A 27,792-nucleotide genomic window follows, 5' to 3' on the forward strand; every position below is an offset into this window, starting at 1 on the left:
ACGCTCAGAAAAAGGGCCCTAGGGTAAATCTGAAATAGCACCCTAATTCCTAAATAGTGCACTGCTTTTGTCCTGAGCCTTATATAGTGACAGAGTAGTCTACCTGTTGTCTCTCTGTGTGTCTGGAGTCGTCGTCTGGACTACACAGGAACTCCAGAACCTGTGGAACAGCACAACCACAACACTGCTCCAGGTTCTCCTACTGCCCAGTTTCAATAGAAAGTTGTAGTGGAAGACACAACCTCAACACAACACACAACACTGCTCCAGTCAGTAACACACTACAGTAAGGCTTTATACTGAGAATATTGAATGACTAAGTGCAAAAACACATCTACTCTCTTCCTGTGTGAAGCAGCTGTTTTGAGCTAAGTGCTAAGTGCCAACTCCTCGCTTGAGACCAATTAACATTCACAGAGAAGAATCCTGATAAAGGGAATAACTCCGTTAACATAGAAAATAACAGATCTTATGATGAAAAACAATGGTTGCGTTCCAGTTCGTCTTTGTTGCACTGCGCCTCTCAGATGATTACTGTATCATATTTATGCAGGTTGCTAAGATGTTTAGTAACAGGCGTTGTGAGTAACTGCAATGAAGATGACCTGGAAAACGCCCATATCACAATACCTCTTCCTAATACATCTCCTCCAGTCCAAACTGGCTGGAGGTTCCCCAAGGACCTGTCTGAGAGACTTCCTGCTCTAAGTGGTCACCTGATCGAAGAGCTTCCTGTTGACGAAGAGTGTGTTGTCAGGTTTGGCCAGCTGGCGAGCCAGGAAGGTAAACAGACAGCCCACCTGAGAGGGAGTGAAGTCACTGTTCTCCACCATCACCTGGAGACAGAGACAGAGAGGTCAGAACAGAGCAGAGCAGAACTGAACAGAGCAGAGCAGAACAGAACAGAGCAGAACATAACAGAACATAGCAGAGCAGAACATAACAGAGCAGAACAGAACAGAGCAGAACAGAACAGAACAGAACAGAGCAGAACATAACAGAGCAGAACAGAGCAGAACAGAACAGAGCAGAACAGAACAGAGCAGAACATAACAGAACATAACAGAGCAGAACAGAGCAGAGCAGAGCAGAGCAGAGCAGAACATAACAGAACAGAGCAGAGCAGAGCAGAACTGAGCAGAGCAGAACAGAGCAGAACAGAGCAGAGCAGAACAGAGCAGAACAGTTAGAGACGGGGGAGAAGGGAGACAAAGGTCAGAACAGAACAGATAGAAATAGGAAGAGAGGGAGGGAGAGAGAGAGAGAGAGAGAGAGAGAGAGAGAGAGAGAGAGAGAGAGAGAGAGAGGGGGAGAGAGAGAGACAGAGGTCAGAAGTTCAGTGAGAAAAAGATTTACAAGACATGAGAGGACAGACAGTTAAGACATTAAAAGGAAGAGGAGAGAGAGAGAGAGCGAGAGAGAGAGAAAGAGAGAGAGGGAGAGAGGGAGAGAGAGGGAGAGATGAAGTACTCTACCTTTAGTAAAATGTCTACAATCCTCTGCTGGTACTCCAGAGCCTGCTTGTCATTCTTAAAGTCCTGGAACGTCTGAGGAGGAGGGAGAACAGACAGAATGTGGAAATAAAAGAAGAAACCATGAGGGCAGCTCCATGAGGACAACTAGACAGCATATGCTGGGACTGTTACCCCCCGCCGGACCCACATATGCACACAAACACAAAGCGCTTGACTTTAAAAAAAGAGGCTGTCAAATTGCGTGATCAGAACGTGAAATGAAGATATTTTGACAGTCTGTGAGGTGTGAGTGATTTGACACAACTACTGGATGTGCAGTGTGGAAAGAGAAACCAAGTGTCATATTGACTCCTACTTACATGTTGACTGACCAGGTGTGTCTGTAGACTTGTAGATACCTGAACGATTGGTACAACTGATTAACTGATTAACTGACTGACTGATCGAGTCAGTGGGTGATCATTGATTGAATGACAGATTGATTGTATTGACCCACCGATTGACTGTTGACTGGTGGATTGATGGCGTGATTGATAGATTGAAATAATAGACTCAGTGCTCAGTGCTCCCTCAAAAACAATTCTTAAAAAATGGTTGTGTGCTGGATCCTCATAGGTCATATCAATAAATTGATTAATTGATTGATTGGTTGATTGATTGGCTGCCTCGTAGGCTAAGTAAGACCTCTGCTAGGCTTCTACCTCTCCCTGTGTTGGTGGAGTTCTACTTGTAGTTCTCTGAGGTGTGGTTGTAGTTTTCTGTGGTATTTCCTGTTGTGTTTCCCAGACTTGGCTCACCAGGGCGAGGACGTTGAGGAACTCTCGGGTGTCAAAGTGTAGCAGTGTTCTGATGTAGGGGTATAACTCCTCCTTCTGGCCCGCCTCCGCAGAGTGGAGCCTGGTAAGGAACTCAAACACCTGGAACACACACACACACACACACACACACACACACACACACACACACACACACACACACACACACACACACACACACACACACACACAACACACACACACACCACAACACACAGGAAAACACACACACACACACACAACACAGAAAAAAAACACACACACACACACACACACAGAGACAAACACAAACAGACACACAGACACCAGAGGTTAGTGCTATGTTAAAGTTCATCACATCATCAAAAACAACATCACGTAACATTGATCTGACATCTGTGTGAAAAACCACCACATCGTCACATGGGACCTGGTTTCCATGGATACCACACACACACACACTACCCTCTCATCCTAACCTGTGTGGTTGCCATGGCATCCCAGATATAAACATGCAGAGAGAGAGAGAACATAAAAGAATATGGCCCATTATCCTCCCATTCAGACAGAACACAATACAACTCCCTCTCTGCAATCACTACATTATTGAGAGGCCATTTAGAGAGAGAGAGAGAGAGAGAGAGAGAGAGAGAGAGAGAGAGAGAGAGAGAGAGAGAGAGAGAGAGAGAGAGAGAGAGAGAGAGAGAGAGAGAGAGAGAGAGAGAGAGAGAGAGAGCGAGAGAGAGAGAGAGAGAAACAGAGAGAGAGAGAAACAGAGAGAGAAACAGGGAGAGATAGAGAAACAGAGAGAGAAACAGATAGAGAGAGAAACAGATAGAGAGAGAAACAGAGAGAGAGAGAAACAGATAGAGAGAGAAACAGATAGAGAGAGAAACAGAGAGAGATAGAGAAACAGAGAGCAAGAAACAGAGAAACAGAGAAAGAAACAGAGAGAAACAGAGAGAGAGAGAGAAACAGATAGAGAGACAGAGAGAGAAACAGAGAGAGAGAAACAGAGAGATAGAGAAACAGAGAGAGAGAAACAGAGAGAAACAGATAGAGAGAGAAACAGAGAGAGATAGAGAAACAGAGAGAGATAGAGAAACAGAGAGCGAGAAACAGAGAGCGAGAAACAGAGAGAGAGAAACAGAGAGAGAAACAGAGAGAGAAACAGAGAGAGAGAGAAACAGATAGAGAGACAGAGAGAGAAACAGAGAGAGAAACAGAGAGAGAGAAACAGAGAGAGAGAAACAGAGAGAGAGAAACAGAGAGAGAAACAGAGAGAAACAGAGAGAGAGAAACAGAGAGAGAGAGAAACAGAGAGAGAGAAACAGAGAGAGATAGAGAAACAGAGAGAGAAACAGAGAGAGATAGAGAAACAGAGAGAGAAACAGAGAGAGAGAAACAGAGAGAGAAACAGAGAGAGAAACAGAGAGAAACAGAGAGAGAGAAACAGAGAGAGATAGAGAAACAGAGAGAGAAACAGAGAGAGATAGAGAAACAGAGAGAGAAACAGAGAGAGAGAAACAGAGAGAGAGAAACAGAGAGAGAGAAACAGAGAGAGAGAAACAGAGAGAAACAGAGAGAGATAGAGAAACAGAGAGAGAAACAGAGAGAGAAGAGAGAGAAACAGAGAGAGAAACAGAGAGAAGATATTAACAGAAGAGAGGGAGAGAGAGAGAGAGAGAGAGAGAGAGAAACAGAGAGAGAGAAACAGAGAGAGAGAAACAGAGAGAGAGAAACAGAGAGAGAGAAACAGAGAGAGAGAGAAACAGAGAGATAGATAAACAGATAGAGAGAAACAGATAGAGAGAAACAGATAGAGAGAGAAACAGAGAGAGAGAAACAGAGAGAGAGAGAGAAACAGAGAGAGAGAGAGAAACAGAGAGAGAGAAACATATAGAGAAACAGAGAGAGAGAAACAGATAGAGAAACAGAAAGAGAGAGAGAGAACATAAAATAATATGGCCCATTATCCTCCCATTCAGACAGAACATAATACACCTCCCTCTCTGCAATCACTACATTATTGAGAGGCCATTTAGAGAGAGAGAGAGCCCAACAATGGCAGGAGAGTCGTACAGTCTACCCCAACTAGAGGCCTTAGAAGAGGCCTTAGAAGCACCCCCCCACTGTTCAGAGGTCATTAAAATACAGTACCCTCTGAATGTAAAAAACGACAAGACACGAAAAGAGTACAAATTGAAACTTCTTTTGGGGAAGCACGAGACACTTTTTGCTGATTTGTATAAAAATGGGAACATAAGCAACCTTATCTTCCACACAGACCATCCCCTGGCATGGCACAGTGCTATACTAGCACACTACCCCCTCTGTTAAGAGGGGGTGTTAAGCGACGGGTGGAAACTCAGGATACTGGACAACGAGGACTCTGAGTCGTCTAATATTAATCTCTATAAATCTGGAACCGTTTTGGTTCAAGGCAACACCAAACAGTTCCAGCTGGACTTTCACCTAATCAAAGAAATAGCTCAGCAGGAGAAGCTGTCCCTTGAGAAAGATACCCCTACCCCGAGCGGGTCAGACCAGACCTCTTCATTAAATAACCCCACAGAGCAACCCCAAGCAGAAACTCAACTTCCCAGCACAGAGTACTACTCCCTCATTGAAATGAAGGATAAATTCACCCAGCTGGAGGTAAGGCAGGTGGAGCTGGAACAGCAGGTGAACACACTCCAGTCAGCACAGACCCAGACAACAGTCCAGCACAACAACACCCCCTTAACTAGACCTGGAGAGCTGCAGGTGGAGAGAGACATGTCTGCACTCTGGACTGTGGTGAGACAACATCAACAGGAGAAAGAGCAGGAGCAGGAGAAGAACAGAGCACTAGAGGAGAGGATCAGAGTGCTGGAGGAGAAGGTGAGAACGATGACGGGTGACATTGAACAACCCATTAGAGAACAGCCCACCTCAGATCCTGGCCAAAGTCTCGACACCGCAGCAGAACAGTACACCCTAGACCCTGACCATAGCCTCGACATCACACCCAGACAAACAAATGAAGAACCCCAAGCCCTGGGGACCCCAACCCCTCTGAGCAACCCCCCAGTCAGACACCCTGATAGCCCTCATGACGACCCCACTGAGGACATACACAAGCCACAGATTGTACTCCTTATGGACTCAAACGGGAAATACATACAAGAAAATAAACTTTTTCCAAAACACACAGTGTCTAAACTCTGGTGTCCAAATACCCAGCGCGCCCTAGACCTTCTGTCTAAGGACCGACTAGGATCACCCAGCCACATAATAATACACACAGGCACAAACGACCTGAGAACACAGCAGGAAAGGGTGGCCACATCACTCAAGGGCGTGATAGAAAAGCTTCTTCTACTTTCCCCAACGCACAAGTGGTTATCTCAACCCTGTTACCACGAAAAGACTTCCACCCTGCTACCATACAGCGGGTAAACGCAAGTATTTCCCGTGACTGTGCATCAAAACCAAATGTCTTCCTGGCCCACCACTCCACCCTGGACGTGAACAGCCTTTACGACCAGGTCCACCTATACAAGGCAGCAGTGCCCACCTTCGCCCGGACCCTAAAGGATATCGCCCTCAACCGCAGACCCAACACCTCACACAGGAGCAACAGATCAACAGACACCCCGCCCAGACCAGCGAGACACTCTCCCAGACCTGGGGACCCCCAGGGGGTCCCCAGACCTGCGGGACCCCAGGACCTACAGCAGTAGCTAGAGAGACAACCGAGCGACTAGGTGAAATCTGTCGATGTGCCTTGAGAAGGATTAACCCAAGTCTGTAGGATGCTAAGAATTTATTTTTATTTTTACATAGAGGACCCCCGCAGAGAGGACCTACATCCAGACCACAGCACCATCAACCACATCTACACCCCCCACCCCCAACCAATTAACTCCCCCCAAGTCAACCATGCCCACACCCCATTTAGGCCCCCTCAGATCAGACCCATGCCCCTCCTACCCACCCCAAGCCCCCCACTCCCACAAAGAGGGCCTCAACATGAAAGTCACACATACGCCCAGGCCGTGAGCAGGCAAACAGGCCCAACACCCACTCTTACACTAGCCCAAGCCAATGGCATGTACCAGATGCTCAGCAGGCTCTGCTCACAATTACTGGCCTGAGGCCAAACCACACAACCAACAACATTAGACACTTTATGGAACACAAAGCCTTCACTATTTCATCCTGGAATATCCAAGGCCTGAGGTCATCTGCCTTTGGCCTAAAGAGCAGGAATCTGGACTTCACCAAAGAAATCGGAAATACAGACATTGTCATCCTACAAGAAACATGGTATAGAGGAGACGGACCCACTGGTTGCCCTCTAGGTTACAGAGAGCTGGTAGTCCCATCCACCAAACTACCAGGTGTGAAACAGGGAAGGGACTCAGGGGGTATGCTAATTTGGTATAGAGCAGACCTAACTCACTCTATTAAATTAATCAAAACAGGAACATTTTACATTTGGTTAGAAATTCAAAAGGAAATTATCTCAACTGAGAAAAATGTCCTCCTGTGTGCTACCTATATCCCCCACTAGAATCCCCATACTTTAATGAAGACAGTTTCTCCATCCTGGAGGGGGAAATCAATAATTTCCAGACCCAGGGACATGTACTAGTCTGTGGCGACCTAAATGCCAGAACTGGACAAGAACCTGACACCCTCAGCACACAGGGGGACAAACACCTACCTGGAGGTGGCAGCATTCCCTCCCCATATGCCCCCTAGGCACAACTACGACAACATAACCAACAAAAATGGGTCACGACTCCTGCAGCTCTGTCGCACACTGGGTATGTACATAGTCAATGGTAGGCTTCGAGGGGACTCCTATGGTAGGTACACCTATAGCTCATCTCTTGGCAGTAGTACTGTAGACTACTTTATCACTGACCTCAACCCAGAGTCTCTCAGAGCGTTCACAGTCAGCCCACTGACACCCCTATCAGACCACAGCAAAATCACAGTCTACTTGAACAGAGCAATACTCAATCATGAGGCATCAAAGCCAAAAGAACTGAATAATATTAAGAAATGCTATAGATGGAAGGAAAGTAGTGTTGAAACCTACCAAAAACAATTAGGAAACAACAAATTCAATCCATTCTAGACAACTTCCTGGACAAAACGTTCCACTGTAATAGTGAAGGTGTAAACTTGGCAGTAGAAAACCTAAACAGTATATTTGACCTCTCAGCTTCCCTATCAAATCTAAAAATCTCTAACAGAAAACCAAAGAAAAGTAATAACAGTGATAAATGGTTTGATGAAGAATGCAAAAACCTAAGAAAGAAATTGAGAAACCTATCCAACCAAAAACATAGAGACCCAGAAAACCTGAGCCTACGCCTTCACTATGGTGAATCACTAAAACAATACAGAAATACACTACGGAAAAAGAAGGAACAGCATGTCAGAAATCAGCTCAATGTAATTGAAGAATCCATAGACTCTAACCACTTCTGGGAAAATTGGAAAACACTAAACAAACAACAACACGAAGAGCTATCTATCCAAAACGGAGATGTATGGGTAAACCACTTCTCCAATCTTTTTGGCCCTATAACAGAGAACAAACAGCAAAAAAAATATACATGATCAAATGCAAATCTTAGAATCAACTATTAAAGACTACCAGAACCCACTGGATTCTCCAATTACATTGAATGAACTACAGGACAAAATACAAAACCCTCCAACCCAAAAAGTCCTGTGGTGTTGATGGTATCCTCAATGAAATGATAAAATATACAGACCACAAATTTCAATTAGCTATACTTAAACTCTTTAACATCATCCTTAGCTCTGGCATCTTCCCCAACATCTGGAACCAAGGACTGATCACCCCAATCCACAAAAGTGGAGACAAATTTGACCCCAATAACTACCGTGGGATATGCGTCAACAGCAACCTTGGGAAAATCCTCTGCATTATCATTAACAGCAGACTAGTTCATTTCCTCAGTGAAAACAATGTACTGAGCAAATGTCAAATTGGCTTTTACCAAATTACCGCACGACAGACCACGTATTCACCCTGCACACCCTAATTGACAAACAAACAAACCAAAACAAAGGCAAAGTCTTCTCATGCTTTGTTGATTTCAAAAAGCTTTTGACTCAATTTGGCATGAGGGTCTGCTATACAAATTGATGGAAAGTGGGGTTGGGGGAAAAACATACGACATTATAAAATCCATGTACACAAACAACAAGTGTGCGGTTAAAATTGGCAAAAAACACACACATTTCTTTCCACAGGGCCGTGGGGTGAGACAGGGATGCAGTTTAAGCCCCACCCTCTTCAACATATATATCAACGAATTGGCGAGGGCACTAGAACAGTCTGCAGCACCCGGCCTCACCCTACTAGAATCTGAAGTCAAATGTCTTCTGTTTGCTGACGATCTGGTGCTTCTGTCACCAACCAAGGAGGGCCTACAGCAGCACCTAGATCTTCTGCACAGATTCTGTCAGACCTGGGCCCTGACAGTAAATCTCAGTAAGACAAAAATAATGGTGTTCCAAAAAAGGTCCAGTTGCCAGGACCACAAATACAAATTCCATCTAGACACTGTTGCCCTAGAGCACACAAAAAACTATACATACCTCGGCCTAAACATCAGCGCCACAGGTAACTTCCACAAAGCTGTGAACGATCTGAGAGACAAGGCAAGAAGGGCCTTCTATGCCATCAAAAGGAACATAAAATTTGACATACCAATTAGGATCTGGCTAAAAATACTTGAATCAGTTATAGAACCCATTGCCCTTTATGGTTCTGAGGTCTGGGGGTCCGCTCACCAACCAAGAATTCACAAAATGGGACAAACACCAAATTGAGACTCTGCATGCAGAATTCTGCAAAAACATCCTCCGTGTACAACGTAAAACACCAAATAATGCATGCAGAGCAGAATTAGGCCAATACCCGCTAATTATCAAAATCCAGAAAAGAGCCGTTAAATTCTATAACCACTTAAAAGGAAGCGATTCCCAAACCTTCCATAACAAAGCCATCACCTACAGAGAGATGAACTTGGAGTAGAGTCCCCTAAGTAAGCTTGTCCTGGGGCTCTGTTCACAAACACAAACAGACCCAACACAGCCCCAGGACAACAACAACAACACAACTAGACCCAACCAAATCATGAGAAAACAAAAAGAGAATTACTTGACACATTGGAAAGAACAAACAAAAAAACAGAGCAAACTAGAATGCTATTTGGCCCTAAACAGAGAGTACACAGTGGCAGAATACTTGACCACTGTGACTGACCCAAACTTAAGGAAAGCTTTGACTATGTACAGACTCAGTGAGCATAGCCTTGCTATTGAGAAAGGCCGCCGTAGGCAGACCTGGCTCTCAAGAGAAGACAGGCTATGTGCACACTGCCCACAAAATGAGGTGGAAACTGAGCTGCACTTCCTAACGTCCTGCCAAATGTATGACCATATTAGAGACACATATTTCCCTCAGATTACAGCGATCCACAAAGAATTCGAAAACAAACCCAATTTTGATAAACTCCCTTATCTACTGGGTGAAAAACCAGTGTGCCATCACAGCTGCAAGATTTGTGACCTGTTGCCACAAGAAAAAGGGCAACCAGTGAAGAACAAACACCATTGTAAATACAACCCATATTTATGTTTATTTATTTTCCCATTTGTACTTTAACTATTTGCACATTGTTACAACACTGTATATATACATAATATGACATTTGAAATGTCTTTATTCTTTTGAAACTTCTGAGTGTAATGTTTACTGTTAATATTTATTGTTTATTTCACTTTTGTTTACTATCTACTTCACTTGCTTTGGCAATGTTAACACACGTTTCCCATGCCAATAAAGCCCTTAAATTGAAATTGAAATTTGAGAGAGAGAGAGAGAGAGAGAGAGAGACAGAGAGAGAGAGAGAGAGAGAGAGAGAGAGAGAGAGAGAGAGAGAGAGAGAGAGAGAGAGAGAGAGAGAGAGAGAGAGAGAGAGAGAGAGAGAGAGAGAGAGAGAGAGAGAGAGAGAGAGAGAGAGAGAGAGAGAGAGAGAGAGAGAGAGAGAGAGAGAACATAAAAGAATATGGCCCATTATCCTCCCATTCAAACAGAACACTATACAACTCCCTCTCTGCAATCACTACATTATTGAGAGGCCATTTAGAGTGTGTGTGTGTGTGTGAGAGAGAGAGATTTGGGACATAGATGAGGGAGAGAGGGGGGCTTCAAAGCTAAAGAGGAGAGGAGAGGGGAGGTGATGAGGGGGTGAGGAGGGGGAGAGTTGAACAGGTGCACAGCCTCCTCCTCCCTCCCTCATCCAGACCTCTGCCTCATCATTCTGGATGATGACTGTTCCTATCAAAGACAAAGAGGGAGGAGGGAGAGGAGAGAGGGAGGAGAGGAGAGGAAAGGAGAGGGGGAAGAGAGGAGAGGAGGAGGGGAAGAGAGCAGAGGATTGAAGAGAGTGATGAAGGGAAGGAGAGGAGAGAGGGGTGAGATAGAGGGGGAGGAGGACAGAGTCTCAGAGATCAAACCTCTGTCTCCCTTTGAACATGTTCTCCAATTCACCCTGACCAGACTTCATTATACAATACAGCACATCAAACACCACACACACATCAAATACATGCATATGATCACACACACAGACAATACATAGGCTATTACACTCACTCAGCATCACAGTAACAATAACCCCCCCCACACACACACACACACACACACACAGCTGTACTGGTTCACTCTGCAGACTTGGCCAAAGCAACCGGCCACGGTTTCTCACACACTCTCACACAAACCCACTCATACAAAGTAAAAATAAAACAACAACAAAAAAAGTGTTGAGAAAAAAAGAGCAGAAGTAAAATAAAATAACAGTAGGGAGGCTATATGTACCCCCTGTATATATCGCCTCCCTACTGTTATTTTATTTTACTTCTGCTCTTTTTTTCTCAACACTTTTTTTGTTGTTGTTTTATTTTTACTTTTTTGTTAAAAATAAATGCACTGCTGGTTAAGGGCTGTAAGTAAGCATTTCACTGTAATGTCTGCACCTGTTGTATTCGGCGCATGTGGCCAATAAAATTTGATTTGATTTGATTTTGATACACCCACACCATCACAACAGCATTCCCAAAGCCTGAGCATGAGCATAATTCCCACAGCAGCAACATGTCTCCCACTAAATGCTTCTCTGATAGGGACAAACAGGCTAGTCAGTTCTGCCTCTCTCTAAAACCATTTAACTGGCTTTACTGAATAGGAATCGTGAAGCACTGTGAGTGTCCAATGTCCTTCCAATGTCCCCCCCCAGGTCCCCCCAGGCCCCCCCAGGCCCCCAAGGTCCCTCCACCACCCTAATCAGTCCTTTGAAGTACAGAGAGAGGAAATACCCTGCTGGGAGAGGAGTGAGGAGTTATTAATACACTCCTTACAGCAACATGGGGGATGTAGAGGTTATGTCACAGAGGGGGGAACAATTCCAGGAATCTGTCCCTGATACACACACACACGTACCTGGTTCTTGACTTGAGACACCAGGTCCTCTGGGATGTCTCCTAGTGGATAGGCCCGGCCTGCCAGAGAGCAGCTGAGGGGAGGAAGGAAATAGATTACTGTGTGTGTGTGTCGGATATATATGTATATATATATATATATATATATATATATATATATATATATATATATATATATATATATATATATATATATATATAGTATATATATATATATATATATATATATATATATATATATATATATATATATATATATAGAGAGAGAGAGAGAGAGAGAGAGAGAGAGAGAGAGAGAGAGAGAGAGAGAGAGAGAGAGAGAGAGAGAGAGAGAGAGAGAGACAGAGAGAGAGACAGAGAGAGACAGAGAGAGAGAGAGAGAGACTTTAACTATTTGCACATTGTTACAACACTGTATATATACATAATATGACATTTGATATGTCTTTATTCTTTTGAAACTTCTGAGTGTAATGTTTACTGTTAATATTTATTGTTTATTTCACTTTTGTTTACTATCTACTTCACTTGCTTTGGCAATGTTAACACACGTTTCCCATGCCAATAAAGCCCTTAAATTGAATTGAATTGAGAGAGAGAGAGAGAGAGAGAGAGAGAGAGAGAGAGAGAGAGAGAGAGAGAGAGAGAGAGAGAGAGAGAGAGAGAGAGAGAGAGAGAGAGAGAGACAGAGAGAGAGAGAGAGAGAGAGAGAGAGAGAGAGAGAGAGAGAGACAGAGAGAGAGAGACAGAGACAGAGAGAGAGAGACAGAGAGAGAACAAGAGAGAGAACAAGAGAGATATAGAGACAGAGAGATATAGAGACAGAGAGAGAGAGAGAGAGACAGACAGAGAGAGAGAGAGAGAACAAGAGAGATATAGAGACAGAGAGATATAGAGACAGAGACAGAGACAGAGACAGAGACAGAGACAGAGAGAGAGAGAGAGAGAGAGAGAGAGAGAGAGAGAGAGAGAGAGAGACCGGATGTATAGGTGTGACAGTACCTGATATAAACGAGCAGCTTGTTACCCATCACCACCTGTTCATCTGTCAGGCAGAAATAGACATGTTGAGTTATTTATTTACTGAGTTATTTACTCCCACTGACAACTCTAGGAGATGTAGGCTGGTTTTCAATTAATAATGGAACCAGTTCCTACCTGTGAGGGCCTTGCCTTCTCTCAGCGGGGGGCTGATGACCTGGAAGAGTTTCTGAAACACAGGAAGAGAAACTTCAGGGGTCAGGGGTCATTCAAGTACATACATCTCCTTTGATTTAAAACTCTACTCTCCCTGACAGACAGTTTGTCCCTATGCTGTAGCCATAGCATTACAGCATTTCTTTCTCAGGATTCTTTGTGACACATCGTCTCATCATATTTCAAAATGATTTTTCCAGCAGCCTTAGGGCTTCTTTCATTTCATTTTTGTTAGATTCCTTTTAGTTTTAGTTGGTCCATCGAACAAATCAAAGCCTGGGTCACTCCCCACGGGGCTGGTAGATAATGGTGCTGAGAGAACAAGAGAGGCAGAGAGAACCAAAGGGAGAGGCAGAGAGAGGCAGAGAAAACCAGAGAGAGAGTGAACCAGAGAGAGGCAGAGAGAACCAGAGAGAGGCAGAGAGAGGCAGAGAGAACCAGAGAGAGGCAGAGAGAGGCAGAGAGAACCAGAGAGAGGCAGAGAGAACCAGAGAGAGGCAGAGAGAACCAGAGAGAGGCAGAGAGAACCAGAGAGAGGCAGAGAGAACCAGAGAGAACCAGAGAGATCCAGAGAGAACCAGAGAGAACCAGAGAGAACCAGAGAGAGGCAGAGAGAACCAGAGAGAGGCAGAGAGAACCAGGGAGAATCAGAGAGAGGCAGAGAGAACCAGGGAGAATCAGAGAGAGGCAGAGAGAGTAGGAGAGAACCAGAGAGATCCAGAGAGAGGCAGAGAGAACCAGAGAGAGGCAGAGAGAGGCAGAGAGAGGCAGAGAGAGGCAGAGAGAACCAGAGAGAACCAGAGAGAGGCAGAGAGAACCAGAGAGAGGCAGAGAGAACCAGAGAGATCCAGAGAGAGGCAGAGAGAACCAGAGAGAGGCAGAGAGAGGCAGAGAGAGGCAGAGAGAACCAGAGAGAACCAGAGAGAGGCAGAGAGAACCAGAGAGATCCAGAGAGAGGCAGAGAGAACCAGAGAGAGGCAGAGAGAGGCAGAGAGAGGCAGAGAGAACCAGAGAGAACCAGAGAGAGGCAGAGAGAACCAGAGAGAGGCAGAGAGAACCAGAGAGAACCAGAGAGAGGCAGAGAGAACCAGAGAGGACACCTGTAATACATGTACCTCGGCCCTCCTCCTCCCCCATCAGTTTGCTTTCATCTGTGGGTTCAGAGGAGTAGCTGAACAACACACACTCAGCTTTCATCTACCTCCAGACTAATAGAGGATCAGCCCCACAAGGGAAGGAGAAAGAGAAAAGGAGAATGAAAGAGAAAGAGAGAGAAAGAAACCCATAACCCGAGGCTGAGAGAGAGAGAGAGAGAGAGAGAGAGAGAGAGAGAGAGAGAGAGAGAGAGAGAGAGAGAGAGAGAGAGAGAGAGAGAGAGAGACAGGATGTCTATGCCATCAAAACATTTACATTTTAGTCATTTAGCAGACGCTCTTATCCAGAGCGACTTACAGTTAGTGAGTGTATACATATATATATATTTTTTTCATACCTCCCGTGGGAATCGAACCCACAACCCTGGCGTTGCAAACGCCATGCTCTACCAACTGAGCTACATCCCTGCCGGCCATTCCCTCCCCTACCCTGGACGACGCTGGGCCAATTTTGCGCCGCCCCATGGGTCTCCCGGTCGCGGCCGGCTACAACAGAGCCTGGATTCGAACCAGGATCTCTAGTGGCACAGCTAGCACTGCGATGCAGTGCCTTAGACCACTGTGCCAAAAGGAACATAAAATTTGACATACCAATTAGGATCTTGCTAAAAATACTTGCATCAGTTATAGAACCCATTGTCCTTTATGGTTGTGAGGTCTGGGGTCCGCTCACCAACCAAGAATTCACAAAATGGGACAAACACCAAATTCAGACTCTGCATGAAGAATTCTTCAAAAATATCCTCAGTGTACAACGAAAAACACCAAATAATGCATGCAGAGCAGAATTAGACCGATACCCGCTAATTATCAAAATCCAGAAAAGAGCAGTTCAATTCTATAACCACTTAAAAGGAAGCGATTCCCAAACCTTCCATAACAAAGCCATTACCTACAGAGAGATGAACTTGGAGAAGAGTAAGTAAGCTGGTCCTGGGGCTCTGTTCACAAACACAAACAGACCCCACAGAGCCCCAGGACAACAACAACAACAACAACACAATTAGACCCAACCAAATCATGAGAAAACAAAAAGAGAATTACTTGACACATTGGAAAGAATTAACAAAAAAACTGAGCAAACTAGAATGCTATTTGGCTCTAAACAGAGAGTATACAGTGGCAGAATACCTGACCACTGTGACTGACCCAAACTTAAGGAAAGCTTTGACTATGTACAGACTCGGTGAGCATAGCCTTGCTATTGAGAAAGGCCGCCGTAGGCAGACCTGGCTCTCAAGAGAAGACAGGCTATGTGCACACTGCCCACAAAATGAGGTGGAAACTGAGCTGCACTTCCTAACCTCCTGCCAAATGTATGACCATATTAGAGACACATATTTCCCTCAGATTACAGAGATCCACAAAGAATTCGAAAACAAACCCAATTTTGATAAACTCCCTTATCTACTGGGTGAAAAACCACAGTGTTCCATTACAGCAGCAAGATTTGTGACCTGTTGCCACAAGAAAAGGGCAACCAGTGAAGAACAAACACCATTGTAAATACAACCCATATTTATGTTTATTTATTTTCCCATTTGTACTTTAACTATTTGCACATTGTTACAACACTGTATACAGTGAGGGAAAAAAGTATTTGATCCCCTGCTGATTTTGTATGTTTGCCCACTGACAAAGAAATGATCAGTCTATAATTTTAATGGTAGGTTTATTTGAACAGTGAGAGACAGAATAACAACAAAAACATCCAGAAAAACGCATGTCAGAAATGTTATAAATTGATTTGCATTTTAATGAGGGAAATAAGTATTTGATCCCTCTGCAAAACATTACTTAGTACTTGGTGGCAAAACCCTTGTTGGCAATCACAGAGGTCAGACGTTTCTTGCAGTTGGCCACCAGGTTTGCATACATCTCAGGAGGGATTTTGTTCCACTCCTCTTTGCAGATCTTCTCCAAGTCATTAAGGTTTCGAGCCTGACGTTTGGCAACTCGAACCTTCAGCTCCCTCCACAGATTTTCTATGGGATTAAGGTCTGGAGACTGGCTAGGCCACTCCAGGACCTTAATGTGCTTCTTCTTGAGCCACTCCTTTGTTGCCTTGGCCGTGTGTTTGGGGTCATTGTCATGCTGGAATACCCATCCATGACCCATTTTCAATGCCCTGGCTGAGGGAAGGAGGTTCTCACCCAAGATTTGACGGTACATGGCCCTGTCTATCGTCCCTTTGATGCGGTGAAGTTGTCCTGTCCCCTTAGCAGAAAAACACCCCCAAAGCATAATGTTTCCACCTCCATGTTTGACGGTGGGGATGGTGTTCTTGGGGTCATAGGCAGCATTCCTCCTCCTCCAAACACGGCGAGTTGAGCTGATGCCAAAGAGCTCGATTTTGGTCTCATCTGACCACAACACTTCCACCCAGTTCTCCTCTGAATCATTTAGATGTTCATTGGCAAACTTCAGATGGGCATGTATATGTGCTTTCTTGAGCAGGGGGACCTTGCGGGCGCTGCAGGATTTCAGTCCTTCATGGCGTAGTGTGTTACCAATTGTTTTCTTGGTGACTATGGTCCCAGCTGCCTTGAGATCATTGACAAGATCCTCCCGTGTAGTTCTGGGCTGATTCCTCACCATTCTCATGATCATTGCAACTCCACGAGGTGTGATCTTGCATGGAGCCCCAGGCCGAGGGAGATTGACAGTTATTTTGTGTTTCTTTCATTTGCGAATAATCTGTTGTCACCTTCTCACCAAGCTGCTTGGCGATGGTCTTGTAGCCCATTCCAGCCTTGTGTAGGTCTACAATCTTGTCCCTGACATCCTTGGAGAGCTCTTTGGTCTTGGCCATGGTGGAGAGTTTGGAATCTGATTGATTGATTGCTTCTGTGGACAGGTGTCTTTTATACAGTGGGGAAAAAAAGTATTTAGTCAGCCACCAATTGTGCAAGTTCTCCCACTTAAAAAGTTGAGAGAAGCCTGTCATTTTCATCATAGGTACACGCCAACTATGACAGACAAATTGAGAAGAAAAAAAATCCAGAAAATTACATTGTAGGATTTTTAATGAATTTATTTGCAAATTATGGTGGAAAATAAGTATTTGGTCACCTACAAATAAGCAAGATTTCTGGCTCTCACAGACCTGTAACTTCTTCTTTAAGAGGCTCCTCTGTCCTCCACTCATTACCTGTATTAATGGCACCTGTTTGAACTTGTTATCAGTATAAAAGACACCTGTCCACAACCTCAAACAGTCACACTCCAAACTCCACTATGGCCAAGACCAAAGAGCTGTCAAAGGACACCAGAAACAAAATTGTAGACCTGCACCAGGCTGGGAAGACTGAATCTGCAGTAGGTAAGCAGCTTGGTTTGAAGAAATCAACTGTGGGAGCAATTATTAGGAAATGGAAGACATACAAGACCACTGATAATCTCCCTCGATCTAGGGCTCCACGCAAGATCTCACCCCGTGGGGTCAAAATGATCACAAGAACGGTGAGCAAAAATCCCAGAACCACACGGGGGGACCTAGTGAATGACCTGCAGAGAGCTGGGACCAAAGTAACAAAGCCTACCATCAGTAACACACTACGCCGCCAGGGACTCAAATCCTGCAGTGCCAGACGTGTCCCCCTGCTTAAGCCAGTACATGTCCAGGCCCGTCTGAAGTTTGCTAGAGTGCATTTGGATGATCCAGAAGAGGATTGGGAGAATGTCATATGGTCAGATGAAACTTTTGTTTACTATCTACTTGCTTTGGCAATGTTAACATACGTTTCCCATGCCAATAAAGCCCTTAAACTGAATTGAAATTGAATTGAGAGAGAGCGAGAGAGAGAGAGAGAGAGAGAGAGAGAGAGAGAGAAAGAATGTGTGTATAAGGTAGTGTTGTTTTATCTGTATGTCCTTTTTATATCCAGGAAATAAGAAAACAATATGAAATAGAACAGGGTGTGAAACCGATAAGTCACTCTGGATAAGAGCATCTGCTAAATGACTATCATGTCAATACCTCCATAGTGTTAAAGTAGTCATTAAACAGTGTATTACAGTACCTCCATAGGGTTGATGTAGTCATTAAACAGTGTATTACAGTACCTCCATAGGGTTGATGTAGTCATTAAACAGTGTATTACAGTACCTCCATAGGGTTGATGTAGTCATTAAACAGTGTATTACAGTACCTCCATAGGGTTGATGTAGTCATTCATGCCACTGTTGAAGACGTATATCATGGCATCATACAGCTGGTTGTCCCAACACATCTGGACCACCTGGATACACAGGAAGAGAACAGGTTACTACTGGAGTCTATACCACCTGGATACACAGGAAGAGAACAGGTTACTACTGGAGTCTATACCACCTGGATACACAGGAAGAGAACAGGTTACTACTGGAGTCTATACCACCTGGATACACAGGAAGAGAACAGGTTACTACTGGAGTCTATACCACCTGGATACACAGGAAGAGAACAGGTTACTACTGGAGTCTATACCACCTGGATACACAGGAAGAGAACAGGTTACTACTGGAGTCTATACCACCTGGATACACAGGAAGAGAACAGGTTACTACTGGAGTCTATACCACCTGGATACACAGGAAGAGAACAGGTTACTACTGGAGTCTATACCACCTGGATACACAGGAAGAGAACAGGTTACTACTGGAGTCTATACCACCTGGATACACAGGAAGAGAACAGGTTACTACTGGAGTCTATACCACCTGGATACACAGGAAGAGAACAGGTTACTACTGGAGTCTATACCACCTGGATACACAGGAAGAGAACAGGTTACTACTGGAGTCTATACCACCTGGATACACAGGAAGAGAACAGGTTACTACTGGAGTCTATACCACCTGGATACACAGGAAGAGAACAGGTTACTACTGGAGTCTATACCACCTGGATACACAGGAAGAGAACAGGTTACTACTGGAGTCTATACCACCTGGATACACAGGAAGAGAACAGGTTACTACTGGAGTCTATACCACCTGGATACACAGGAAGAGAACAGGTTACTACTGGAGTCTATACCACCTGGATACACAGGAAGAGAACAGGTTACTACTGGAGTCTATACCACCTGGATACACAGGAAGAGAACAGGTTACTACTGGAGTCTATACCACCTGGATACACAGGAAGAGAACAGGTTACTACTGGAGTCTATACCACCTGGATACACAGGAAGAGAACAGGTTACTACTGGAGTCTATACCACCTGGATACACAGGAAGAGAACAGGTTACTACTGGAGTCTATACCACCTGGATACACAGGAAGAGAACAGGTTACTACTGGAGTCTATACCACCTGGATACACAGGAAGAGAACAGGTTACTACTGGAGTCTATACCACCTGGATACACAGGAAGAGAACAGGTTACTACTGGAGTCTACAGCACCTGGATACACAGGAAGAGAACAGGTTACTACTGGAGTCTATACCACCTGGATACACAGGAAGAGAACAGGTTACTACTGGAGTCTATACCACCTGGATACACAGGAAGAGAACAGGTTACTACTAGAGTCTACACCACCTGGATACACAGGAAGAGAACAGGTTACTGCTGGAGTCTACAGACTTGATCTGCTGGTGATTGTAACAAATGACACTAGTAAATATTAATGACAGTAGTAAATATCTACAGCCAAAAGAGGATCCACAGACACACAAAGATGCTGACACGGATAGACGGACAGACATCATGTTACCTCCCTCCCTCCCTCCCTCCCTCCCTCCCTCCCTCACTACCTGTTGTATGTCGAGGCTGGTGATGTCCAGATGTATCAGGCAGTTCTCTACACTGTCCATCATGTTGTTATCCTGTAGATGGGTCAGCAGGTCCCTCATGACGGGGGCTGTCACACACCCCAGACGCTCCGACACGATGTAGGGTTCCAAACTCTCCAGGAAGACCCCCCGAGCCACACAGTTCTCCACCAGGCGGGTATATAGCTGGTTAAACAGCAGGTCCCTATAGGACCATAGAGAGAAGAGCACGGTCTTGGTAACAGTTCTCCACCAGGCGGGTATATAGCTGGTTAAACAGCAGGTCCCTATAGGACCACAGAGAGAAGAGCACGGTCTTGGTAACAGTTCTCCACCAGGCGGGTACAGTGGCTTGCGAAAGTATTCACCCCCCTTGGCATTTTTCCTATTTTGTTGCCTTACAACCTGGAATTAAAATGGATTTTTTGGGGGGGTTTGTATCATTTGATTTACACAACATGCCTACCACTTTGAAGATGCAAATATGTTTTGGGGTGAAACAAACAAGAAATAAGACAAAAAAACAGAAAACTTGAGCGTGCATAACTATTCACCCCCCCAAAGTCAATACTTTGTAGAGCCACCTTTTGCAGCAATTACAGCTGCAAGTCTCTTGGGATGTCTCTATAAGCTTGGCACATCTAGCCACTGGGATTTTTGCCCATTCTTCAAGGCAAAACTGCTCCAGCTCCTTCAGGTTGGATGGGTTCTGCTGGTGTACAGCAATCTTCAAGTCATACCACATATTCTCATTTGGATTGAGGTCTGGGCTTTGACTAGGCCATTCCAAAACATTTAAATGTTTCCCCTTAAACCACTCGAGTGTTGCTTTAGCAGTATGCTTAGGGTCATTGTCCTGCTGGAAGGTGAACCTCCGTCCCAGTCTCAAATCTCTGGAAGACTGAAACAGGTTTCCCTCAAGAATTTCCCTGTATTTAGCACCATCCATCATTCCTTCAATTCTGACCAGTTTCCAAGTCCCTGCCGATGGTGTTCTCGGGGTGATGAGAGGTGTTGGGTTTGCGCCAGACATAGCGTTTTCCTTGATCGCCAAAAAGCTCAATTTTAGTCTCATCTGACCAGAGTACCTTCTTCCATATGTTTGGGGAGTCTCCCACATGCCTTTTGGCTAACACCAAACGTGTTTGCTTATTTTTTTCTTTAAGCAATGGCTTTTTTCTGACCACTCTTCCGTAAAGCTCAGCTCTGTGGAGTGTACAGCTTATGGACAGATATTCCAATCTCCGCTGTGGAGCTTTGCAGCTCCTTCAGGGTTATCTTTGGTCTCTTTGTTGTGTCTCTGATTAATGCCCTCCTTGCCTGGTCCGTGAGTTTTGGTGGGTGGCCCTCTCTTGGCAGGTTTGTTGTGGTGCCATATTCTTTCCATTTTTTAATAATGGATTTAATGGTGCTCCGTGGGATGATCAAAGTTTTGGATATTTTTTTTATAACCCAACCCTGATCTGTACTTCTCCACAACTTTGTCCCTGACCTGTTTGGAGAGCTCCTTGGTCTTCATGGTGCCGTTTGCTTGGTGGTGCCCCTTGCTTAGTGGTGTTGCAGACTCTGGGGCCTTTCAGAACAGGTGTATATATACTGAGATCGTGTGACAGATCATGTGACACTTAGATTGCACACAGGTGGACTTTATTTAACTAATTATGTGACTTCTGAAGGTAATTGGTTGCACCAGATCTTATTTAGGGGCTTCATTGCAAAGGGGGTGAATACATATGCACGCACCACTTTTCCGTTATTTATTTTGTAGAATTTTTTGCATTTCACTTCACCAATTTGGACTATTTTGTGTATGTCCATTACATGAAATCCAAATAAAAATCAATTTAAATTACAGGTTGTAATGCAACAAAATAGGAAAAACGCCAAGGGGGATGAATACTTTTGCAAGGCACTGTATATAGCTGGTTAAACAGCAGGTCCCTATAGGACCATAGAGAGAAGAGCATGGTCTTGGTAACAGTTCTCCACCAGGCGGGTATATAGCTGGTTAAACAGCAGGTCCCTGAAAACAACCACACAGACAGAATGTGTGGTCACAGCATGGTCACATATCTGGACCACACACAGCATGGTTATGTTCACAGATCTAGATGGCAACACAAATTATAATTACATCAGGGCTATAATTTAATTTGATAAGAATTAACCCTAAAAATATCAACATAATATTCATCTCCTGTTAATCATAGGAGACAGGAGTCAGACTGGGATGAGACAGGAGTCAGACTGGGATGAGATTGGAGTCAGACTGGGATGAGACAGGAGTCAGACTGGGATGAGACAGGAGTCCGACTGGAATGAGACAGGAGTCAGACTGGAATGAGACAGGAGTCAGACTGGGATGAGACTGGAGTCAGACTGGGATGAGATTGGAGTCAGACTGGGATGAGATTGGAGTCAGACTGGGATGGGATAGGAGTCAGACTATAGGAGTCAGACTGGGATGAGATAGGAGTCAGACTGGGATGAGACAGGAGTCAGACTGGGATGAGATAGGAGTCAGACTATAGGAGTCAGACTGGGATGAGATAGGAGTCAGACTGGGATGATATAGGAGTCAGACTGGGATGAGACAGGAGTCAGACTGGGATGAGATTGGAGTCAGACTGGGATGAGATAGGAGTCAGACTGGGATGAGATAGGAGTCAGACTGGGATGAGATAGGAGTCAGACTATAGGAGTCAGACTGGGATGAGATAGGAGTCAGACTGGAGTCAGACTGGGATGAGATAGGAGTCAGACTATAGGAGTCAGACTGGGATGAGATAGGAGTCAGACTGGAGTCAGACTGGGATGAGATAGGAGTCAGACTATAGGAGTCCGACTGGAATGAGACAGGAGTCAGACTGGAATGAGACAGGAGTCAGACTGGGATGAGACTGGAGTCAGACTGGGATGAGATTGGAGTCAGACTGGGATGAGATTGGAGTCAGACTGGGATGGGATAGGAGTCAGACTATAGGAGTCAGACTGGGATGAGACAGGAGTCAGACTGGGATGAGACAGGAGTCCGACTGGAATGAGACAGGAGTCAGACTGGAATGAGACAGGAGTCAGACTGGAATGAGACAGGAGTCAGACTGGAATGAGACAGGAGTCAGACTGGAATGAGACAGGAGTCAGACTGGGATGAGACTGGAGTCAGACTGGGATGAGATTGGAGTCAGACTGGGATGAGATTGGAGTCAGACTGGGATGGGATAGGAGTCAGACTATAGGAGTCAGACTGGGATGAGATAGGAGTCAGACTGGGATGAGACAGGAGTCAGACTGGGATGAGATAGGAGTCAGACTATAGGAGTCAGACTGGGATGAGATAGGAGTCAGACTGGGATGATATAGGAGTCAGACTGGGATGAGACAGGAGTCAGACTGGGATGAGATTGGAGTCAGACTGGGATGAGATAGGAGTCAGACTGGGATGAGATAGGAGTCAGACTGGGATGAGATAGGAGTCAGACTATAGGAGTCAGACTGGGATGAGATAGGAGTCAGACTGGAGTCAGACTGGGATGAGATAGGAGTCAGACTATAGGAGTCAGACTGGGATGAGATAGGAGTCAGACTGGGATGAGATAGGAGTCAGACTGGGATGAGATAGGAGTCAGACTGGGATGAGATTGAGTCAGACTGGGATGAGATTGAGTCAGACTGGGATGAGATTGAGTCAGACTGGGATGAGATTGGAGTCAGACTGGGATGAGATTGGAGTCAGACTGGGATGAGATAGGAGTCAGACTGGGATGAGATAGGAGTCAGACTGGGATGAGATAGGAGTCAGACTATAGGAGTCAGACTGGGATGAGATAGGAGTCAGACTGGGATGATATAGGAGTCAGACTGGGATGAGATAGGAGTCAGACTGGGATGATATAGGAGTCAGACTATAGGAGTCAGACTGGGATGAGATAGGAGTTAGACTATAGGAGTCAGACTTGGATGAGACAGGAGTCAGACTGGGATGAGACAGGAGTCAGACTGGAGTCAGACTGGGATGAGATAGGAGTCAGACTATAGGAGTCAGACTGGGATGAGATTGGAGTCAGACTGGGATGATATAGGAGTCAGACTATAGGAGTCAGACTGGGATGAGATAGGAGTCAGACTGGGATGATATAGGAGTCAGACTGGGATGAGATAGGAGTCAGACTGGGATGATATAGGAGTCAGACTGGGATGAGATAGGAGTCAGACTATAGGAGTCAGACTGGGATGAGATAGGAGTCAGACTGGGATGAGATAGGAGTCAGACTGGGATGAGATAGGAGTCAGACTGGGGTGAGAGAGGTGAGACTGGATGAGATAGGAGTCAGACTGGGATGAGATAGGAGTCAGACTGGGATGAGATAGGAGTCAGACTGGGATGAGATTGGAGTCAGACTGGGTGAGAGAGGTGAGACTGGATGAGATAGGAGTCAGACTGGGTGAGAGAGGTGAGACTGGATGAGATAGGAGTCAGACTGGGTGAGCAGAGTTCATGGTGAGACTGAGGCAGAAAGGGTATGTAGCTACAGTTATTGGGAATGATATACAAGTTACTGTCCAGCTATGGGGCTTATGGGCCGCAGGTAGCCTAGCGGTTAGCGCGTTGGGCCAGTAACTGAAAAGTTACCAGTTCGAATCCCCGAGCTGACAAGGTGAAACATCTGTCATTCTGGCCTCTAGCAAGGCAGTTAACCACCCACAACAACAGTTTCCCGGGCACACAATGTGGAGACTCTGGGGCAGGGTTAGGACTATAATAGACTGATGCTGGGAGACTGGGGCAGGGTTAGGACTATAATAGACTGGTGCTGGGAGACTCTGGGGCAGGGTTAGGACTATAATAGACTGGTGCTGGGAGGCTCTGGGGCAGGGTTAGGACTATAATAGACTGGTGCTGGGAGACTCTGGGGCAGGGTTAGGACTATAATAGACTGATGCTAGGAGACTCTGGGGCAGGGTTAGGACTATAATAGACTGGTGCTGGGAGACTCTGGGGCAGGGTTAGGACTATAATAGACTGGTGCTGGGAGACTCTGGGGCAGGGTTAGGACTATAATAGACTGGTGCTGGGAGGCTCTGGGGGCAGGGTTAGGACTATAATAGACTGGTGCTGGGAGACTCTGGGGCAGGGGTTAGGACTATAATAGACTGGTGCTGGGAGACTCTGGGGCAGGGTTAGGACTATAATAGACTGGTGCTGGGAGACTCTGGGGCAGGGTTAGGACTATAATAGACTGGTGCTGGGAGGCTCTGGGGCAGGGTTAGGACTATAATAGACTGGTGCTGGGGAGACTCTGGGGCAGGGTTAGGACTATAATAGACTGGTGCTAGGAGACTCTGGGGCAGGGTTAGGACTATAATAGACTGGTGCTGGGAGACTCTGGGGCAGGGTTAGGACTATAATAGACTGGTGCTGGGAGACTCTGGGGCAGGGTTAGGACTATAATAGACTGGTGCTGGGAGACTCTGGGGCAGGGTTAGGACTATAATAGACTGGTGCTGGGAGGCTCTGGGGCAGGGGTTAGGACTATAATAGACTGGTGCTGGGAGACTCTGGGGCAGGGTTAGGACTATAATAGACTGATGCTGGGAGACTCTGGGGCAGGGTTAGGACTATAATAGACTGGTGCTGGGAGGCTCTGGGGCAGGGTTAGGACTATAATAGACGGGTGCTGGGAGACTCTGGGGCAGGGTTAGGACTATAATAGACTGGTGCTGGGAGACTCTGGGGCAGGGTTAGGACTATAATAGACTGGTGCTGGGAGACTCTGGGGCAGGGTTAGGACTATAATAGACTGATGCTAGGAGACTCTGGGGCAGGGTTAGGACTATAATAGACTGGTGCTGGGGGACTCTGGGGGCAGGGTTAGGACTATAATAGACTGGTGCTGGGAGACTCTGGGGCAGGGTTAGGACTATAATAGACTGGTGCTGGGAGACTCTGGGGCAGGGTTAGGACTATAATAGACTGGTGCTGGGAGGCTCTGGGGCAGGGTTAGGACTATAATAGACTGGTGCTGGGAGACTCTGGGGCAGGGTTAGGACTATAATAGACTGATGCTGGGAGACTCTGGGGCAGGGTTAGGACTATAATAGACTGGTGCTGGGAGGCTCTGGGGCAGGGATGGGATGGCTGTTGTTAAGTGAAGGAAGGAGCCTTTTAGTCCTGTCAGAGTTCAGCAGAGAGTAGAGAGCAGCCCCTTCGGCACAGAGGTGGACAGAGAAAGGAACATCTTTCTTTGTCTCTCTCTCAAAACTAAGGCTGACCTCCACAAAGGGTTATGAAAGAACAAACTCAAAGCATGTTCGCACACGAACAAACAAACAGATATCTTCTGGCAGCAGATTGACTCCATCATTTGTTTATCTTTGGTTTTTCATTTCCGATGCAGTTGGTTTCATATGAGCTGAATGATCTTTATTTTGTTTGACTGGGGTTCTCTTCAAGGGACAAAGCGTGCATTAAAAGCGAAATGTAAAAACATTTCAGCTTGATATTCATCATCTCCAGCACCACCCCAACATCAACAAATGTGAAAATTGAGTTTCTATGTTTTGTAGTAAAAAAAGAAGGCGAAAGATAACGGTTTGAAATGACATCATCAACCAATCAGTAGACAATTAAATAGGCAATTAGTAGGAAACGCCTACTCATAATTGGTTAAAATCACATGATGCACACTGATGATGTCATTGGAAAAACGTATCTTCCACAATCTTTTTTACTCCAAAACATAGAAAAGCGTCATTTTCACATATGTTGATGTTGGGGTGGTGCTGGAGATTATGAACATGAAGTTGAAAAATTATGAAATTTCCCTTTAATGAACGCTTTGTCCCTTGAAGAGAACCCCAGTCAAACAAAATAAAGATCACTCAGCTCATCTGAAACTAACTGCATCGGAAATGAAAAACCAACGACAAACAAATGATGGAGTCAATCTGCTGCCAGAAGATATCTCAGTTTGTTCTTTCATAACCCTTTGTGGAGGTCAGCCTTAGTTTTGAGAGAGAGACAAAGAAAGATCCTCCTTTCTCTGTCCATCTCTGTGCCGAAGGGCTGCTCTCTGCTGCATTCTGACTGCACTAAAAGGCTCCTTCCTTCACTTAAGAACAACAGATGATGAACATGAAGTTGAACATTTTTGAAATGTCCCATTAATGAATAACCTAACAGAGTGCTGGGAATAGGCAAGGCAAGGGCCATCAGACGCTCTGTCTGTCAGTGTGTGTGTGTGTCTTACGTCCTCTGCAGCAGCAGACAGTAATCCACCACGACAGGCACCATGTCCTACGGACAGAGAAAAAGAGAGGGATAAAGGAGGAGGGAGAGAGAGAGAGAGAGAGATTAGCTACTCAACCCAGGCAGTCTAAACACAAGGACAAGCCTTAAAGGAGAAAGAAAGATCGGTTTCAAGGTCCCGAGCGTTGTCAAACTGAACCGTGGGACTGATTGACGTGTGTATCGTGGGGAGTGTGCGGTGTGTGTGTGTGTGTGTGTGCGTACCTGGAAATGTTGTTCCATGACCTGTATCTTGCCGTGTTCTGGACATTTCTTCACTGAGCGCTCCACATACTGGAACAGAATCTCTAGCATCTAGAGATGCAGTACAATCAATCAACCGACCAATCAAATTAGATGTATTTCTTCCTGGAAGGGGGGTGGGTAGGAAGTGAAGGGTGAAGGAGGGAAGGTAGGAAGTGAAGGGTGGAGGAGGGAAGGTAGGAAGTGAAGGGTGGAGGAGGGAAGGTAGGAAGTGAAGGGTGGAGGAGGGAAGGTAGGAAGTGAAGGGTGGAGGAGGGAAGGTAGGAAGTGATGGGTGGAGGAGGGAAGGTAGGAAGTGATGGGTGGAGGAGGGAAGGTAGG

General features: G+C 45.5%; 1 protein-coding gene across 9 annotated transcripts in view; it reads right to left on the reverse strand.

Moving 5' to 3' along the window:
- vps8 (VPS8 subunit of CORVET complex) overlaps positions 1-27,792 on the reverse strand; it is a 125,258-nt gene that overhangs the window by 64,398 nt on the left and 33,068 nt on the right. For 3 of the 9 annotated variants that reach the window (XM_045207395.1, XM_045207398.1, XM_045207394.1), the window contains 12 exons: positions 27,433-27,522; positions 27,170-27,216; positions 19,902-20,124; positions 18,309-18,398; positions 12,965-13,016; positions 12,809-12,851; positions 11,808-11,880; positions 2,177-2,392; positions 1,835-1,873; positions 1,476-1,547; positions 717-836; positions 104-184 (listed from right to left, as the gene is read on the reverse strand). In XM_045207395.1, the coding sequence (XP_045063330.1) occupies positions 104-184; positions 717-836; positions 1,476-1,547; positions 1,835-1,873; positions 2,177-2,392; positions 11,808-11,880; positions 12,809-12,851; positions 12,965-13,016; positions 18,309-18,398; positions 19,902-20,124; positions 27,170-27,216; positions 27,433-27,522 (1,146 nt within the window). The remainder of the gene's footprint in view (positions 1-103; positions 185-716; positions 837-1,475; positions 1,548-1,834; positions 1,874-2,176; positions 2,393-11,807; positions 11,881-12,808; positions 12,852-12,964; positions 13,017-18,308; positions 18,399-19,901; positions 20,125-27,169; positions 27,217-27,432; positions 27,523-27,792) is intronic. The other 6 variants (XM_045207402.1, XM_045207401.1, XM_045207399.1 and 3 more) reach the window with 5 other exon arrangements.

This window comes from Coregonus clupeaformis, chromosome 24 (assembly GCF_020615455.1).
Source record: "Coregonus clupeaformis isolate EN_2021a chromosome 24, ASM2061545v1, whole genome shotgun sequence".
NCBI classification, from domain to species: Eukaryota; Metazoa; Chordata; class Actinopteri; order Salmoniformes; family Salmonidae; genus Coregonus; species Coregonus clupeaformis.